General features: G+C 30.6%; 1 protein-coding gene across 1 annotated transcript; it reads left to right on the top strand.

Annotated features, from left to right (window-relative positions):
* The first annotated feature begins 893 nt into the window (after window positions 1-893).
* Window positions 894-2132, top strand: LOC127740677 (UPF0481 protein At3g47200-like). Its single transcript, XM_052252054.1, has one exon. It carries the CDS (start codon window positions 894-896, stop codon window positions 2130-2132), a length of 1239 nt encoding a protein of 412 aa, XP_052108014.1.
* The last annotated feature ends 2868 nt before the right edge of the window (window positions 2133-5000 follow it).

Raw genomic sequence — 5000 nt, 5'->3', positions numbered from 1 at the left:
GTATAGTCGTATAGAAGATAAATTAAACAAAAATAATGTAATTTCGTAATTTATTGAGTTATAATGTATTTATAATTTGCCACAATAAATTCACGTTTTACAATTTTGCGTGGTATTTTTTATAATTTATCCTTATTAAATTTGTTTTTGAAAAAAATTAAAAGATACAATATTAAGTCATTCCAATGGATTATTTTCTAAGTTTTATTTAAAAAATACTATTCATATCCGGAGATTTGATTTAAAAAAAAAATGAACTTGAACAAAAAATGAACCGGAACCCGGTACTCTCACACTTTTACTTCAATCAAAAAATGAACTTGAACAATCTTCACTGCAAATTTATTCTTGAACTACCAAAATGTAATGGAATACCTTGAATAAAGAATTGGTACGTATGCAAAAACTAAATTAAAGAACAAATTCTTTACTTCTCTATATGGTATCATCACATTTTGCTTTTTGTCATTTCTATATATTTTACCAGTTTCTTTTCGCTTGCTAATTCAGTATCTTCATCAATCATTTAGAACTAATTTTTCAAACAATTTTCATCATCCAACGTATATATACCAGGTAAACGAGTAGACACATTTGTTGTTTCTCTAAATAGCATAATTGATGGTGGAAACTCAGGTGCAGTCGACTTTCCTGAAAGTTTATACCTGAGAGCCGTTAAATGATTTGAGTGACTAAATTTTTATCTAACAGCACTTAGCTATCAACTTCATAATTGATATATAAGCATACACATGCACATGCATAAGATACAATGTTTTTAACTTGTCAGGAAATTAATACTGCTAATTCAATATTATAACTTTCTGCCTTCAAATCATTCATTCATGTTCAGCTAATAGTTTACAACTCTGATAACTTTGATATATACAGATATGGAAAATGAGGATCATGTAGCTATAGAGTTTCAGGCTATGCTGGAGAAGGCACAGCCTCTGTTTTCAAACAAAAGCTGCTGCATCTACAAGGTGCCCCACGATATCCGGCAAACCAATGAAGATGCATACACTCCAATGGTTGTTTCTATTGGCCCTCTTCATCATCGAAATCCAAGGGTTTTAAGCATGGAAAGCCACAAGCAGGTTTATTGCAGACATTTCATTGAAAGATCCAAGGCAAGTTTGACCGATTTGATGAGTTGTGTAAGAGAGTTGGAATCACAAATCCGTGCATGTTACTCTGAGAAGATCGATCTCAGAATAGATGAATTCGTGAAGTTGATATTGGTAGATTGTGGTTTCGTAATTGAGCTTTTCCTCAGAGATTATAAGCGGATGACAAGGGATGATGTTATCTTCTCAAAACCATGGCTGAAGCTTCGGCTATCCTACGATTTGTTGCTACTCGAGAATCAACTTCCTCTTTTTGTTTTCGTGAAGCTATACAATCTAGCTTTTGCTTCTTCCGATGGTGACGATAAATTCCCTTCGTTTATGGATCTTTGTTGCGGTTATTTCTCAACTGAAAATGTCAACGACCAAATAATGCACTTCACTGATTTGCTTAGATACTTTATTTTACAAAAACGACGACCTTGTGAAAGAAAACACAAAGATTTGGTTCTTGGTCACAGTGCATCTGAGTTACTTGAAGCAGGATTGAAGTTCCAAGTAGTAAATAAATCAAGTCCTATTGACATACTAGACTTGAAATTTGAACATGGTGTTCTTACAATCCCGCATATTGCTGTAGATGATTTTACTGAAGTTTGGTTGAGGAACATTGTGGTTTTGGAGCAGTGTCACTATCCTCATGAACACTACATCGCTGACCATGTTAACTTCCTCAAACAACTTGTCAACTCAAACAGGGATGCGGATGTTCTCATCAAAGCTGGAATAATTCAGAGTGATGTAAGTGGTAGTGACACTTCAGTGGTTAAGCTATTCAGAGATGTTGATAAACATATTCTAGTGACAAATTGTAATGTTAATTATCTCCAAATTTGTGATGATTTGAATGCTTATTACAAACATCCTTGCAACACTAAAATGGCAACCCTGAGACGCGATTATTTTCCCACTCCATGGAAGACAGCGGCTTCCATTGCTGGAATTATATTGCTCCTTCTTTCTGTTATTCAAACTGTATGTTCTATTCTCCAAGTTAAATAACTAGTAGCAACAAAAGAAGGCAGGCTATTCATGAGCTTTTTAAGATGGTTGATTCAATAATGTATTTAAATTTGAGGTGTCTTAATTACTATATTATTGCCGACTCCATGGCATATTTTAATTTCTTTTCTTTCATTAATTTAATTAACATTGTATAATATATGTGACAACTCTTTTAATTTGAGCTTTAGTAAATTGTAATTGATAGATATATATTATTGTTGCGTTCCATATTGTCAATAATATATAATAATATTAAGAAGATTTAGCTAGAAAAAAACACTACCAAAGTGATTAGAGAAACAAATAAACATGCACTCATATAGAGTAGAGATAGGAAACATAAATAAAACAAGAAAAAGAGAAATGGTCATTATATTTGCTTTATTTTTACTACGACTTAATAATAAATTTTGAGTTATGCTAAGTGTACACCAAAATTAGTCACTAAAATCAATTACCAAAATAAAATACATACTGACATACAAGTACACATTGAAAATAAATTAAACCACACATATATTTATACACAAATACATTGGTAGCTGATTTTAGTAGCTAATTTTAATGTACAAATAATATTTTTGATCAATTTTTTACACCAAGAATTTTCAACTTTTGATTTTATCATAAAAAAAATTTTCACGAGACCAAATCATGCTAAAATTTCATATATTTTTTCTCAAATTAAACATATCAGAATAAATTAATAATTCAATTAATTTCTTCTGCCTTTCAAATTTTAAACTGAATTTTTCTGAAGTTGTAAAAATCAAATAAGTACTTAGTAACAGAGTTGCTCGGCTTCAACAGTTTCTTGGTAAGTATATAGTATTTTATAATAATTGGAGCCTTAATCTAACAATTGAGATTAAATATTTTATTTCATTTTGTTAAATGGCGTGCAGGGTAAAAGATTTCACTAATTATCATTAGATATACACTCTATTTAACCCTTATATACACTCTATTTCTTTATATATTCTCTCTCTATCTTTTAACTAGAACGAGACCTGCATCACGCGCGGAGCGGTAAATTAATGATAGTATATAATAAATATTAAAAATTATTATATTTTGTAAAAATAAATTAAATATGTGTAAATTAAAGTTAAATTTAAAAGATATTTTATTTAAAATAATTTATAGTACAAAAGATTTGGATGTTAAAATTGTATAAAGTGATATTTTTATTTGGTAATTTGATTTTTATATTTATTTTAGTTGATGGACTTAATCTTCTTATGTGGTGTTCGTCCTCCTTTTTTTTATTAGTTGTTGTTAGAGTTGTTACTTTCTTCTTTCTATCGTAAATTCTTATGAAGGCATGTTCTTTATGAATTGTTGACTTTGATGCATTTTCTATTGTGTTGTTTGTTCCATCTTTGTACGTATGTTCTTCTTCCAAAGATGTGTCTTGAAAGGTTTTCTTTCTTCTTAATCTCTTGATGGAGTGGTGCTTCAATGTCATTATTTTTTCTGGAATGTCATTAGATTTGAAATAGTTGTGCCCAATAAATTTTTTGCTTCGCCATCAAATAGTACAAAAGTTGTTGTAACACTTTGATCTAAAACCTTTAATTGAATTCTGAACCAAAAATAAGTATTTGGTTAGTAATTAATAATTTGATAGATGAGATTATGAAAAGTATATATAGTTATTTTATTGTTCGATATTATGGTATTTGATTACATGTGCCACAAATGTAGTTGTTTTCTTTTTTATATTTTTTTTTCGGATACTATTTACATTCAACATAGTTTCATTTAAATTTGTAATCATTTTTGTTTATATTTGCTAAAATTATGAAGATCTTTTCCTATTTCAATATTTAATTTATGTTATTATTAGGTATATGATATTTGAATAAATATGAATGTATGATACATGTATGAATGTATGTGATGAGTTTGGAAAACTCTAAATTAATATTTGTAATGACTAAACATTGTTAAAAATAATTAATTACAAAATTATTAATCTGATTCTCATTTAACATATTTTTGATTAATAATTTTGTTACAGGTTTTATGATGGGCCGGGAAATAAGTTTCTGACTTAAGCCCAATAAGCAGCCTTGCTACATGCTTTATACTATGAGGCTGAAATTTTATATTAATGGGCCAGAATAAATATTAATGTAGCAAGCCCAACCAAATGCTTTCTTATTTGCTTCCTATGCTTGATCCGCTACACAATTGTATCAGGAAAGCAAATGCTTATCAAATGGGCCAGCTTTGATCATATTGTCACAAGCCCAAATTATACTAAAGAGAATAGGTTCCATGCTTGGTCCGAATCAAAAGAAAAATGAAAGCATAGTGCTTCCAACGGAACCAAGCTCTAACAAAGTGATGGATTTCAAAATCTATTACATTGTAAATTAATGCATGGGGAACATGAGAGAGAAAAATTCAGCAGAAGTGATTGATGGCTATTATGTCAAACACGCCACTCTATGTTAGGGGAGTAAAAGCAAGCTATTCAAATTAATTTGCTTAACCACTTTGCTTTGCTTTTATTCAGATTCTTTTCACTCTCTCTCATCTCTTTCTTCTTCTCTACTCGGTCCTTGTCCAGGAAACAATGGATGCCGTGTTCTTCAACGAAGAAAAGGAAAGAGATGCATGCATCAAGACCATCAAGCTAATGATGGCAAGAAAACATACCAAAAGAAAGATGAGCTGTGGCTAAGATTACTACCAAATGTGGTTAGATTTGGTGAGGTAATCTTGAGCCTTTCATGCTCGAAATGGAAGATGAAGATTCGGCCAAGAGGGAGATTCTTGAAGCATGGCTTGTCTTTAATTCTGCTCAACCACCACAGGGAGTAGCTAGAGTGGCGAAGTGATGGTTGAAGGCAGAGA

This window comes from Arachis duranensis, chromosome 7 (genome assembly GCF_000817695.3).
Source record: "Arachis duranensis cultivar V14167 chromosome 7, aradu.V14167.gnm2.J7QH, whole genome shotgun sequence".
In the NCBI taxonomy this organism is placed as follows: domain Eukaryota; kingdom Viridiplantae; phylum Streptophyta; class Magnoliopsida; order Fabales; family Fabaceae; genus Arachis; species Arachis duranensis.
The sequence above is the reverse complement of the archived record's forward strand: the minus strand, read 5'-3'. Positions and strand labels throughout refer to the sequence as shown.

Bases quoted from the DNA above. Each gene is read 5' to 3' on its own strand.
- LOC127740677 (XM_052252054.1), top strand. From the start codon at position 894: ATGGAAAATGAGGATCATGTAGCTATAGAGTTTCAGGCTATGCTGGAG.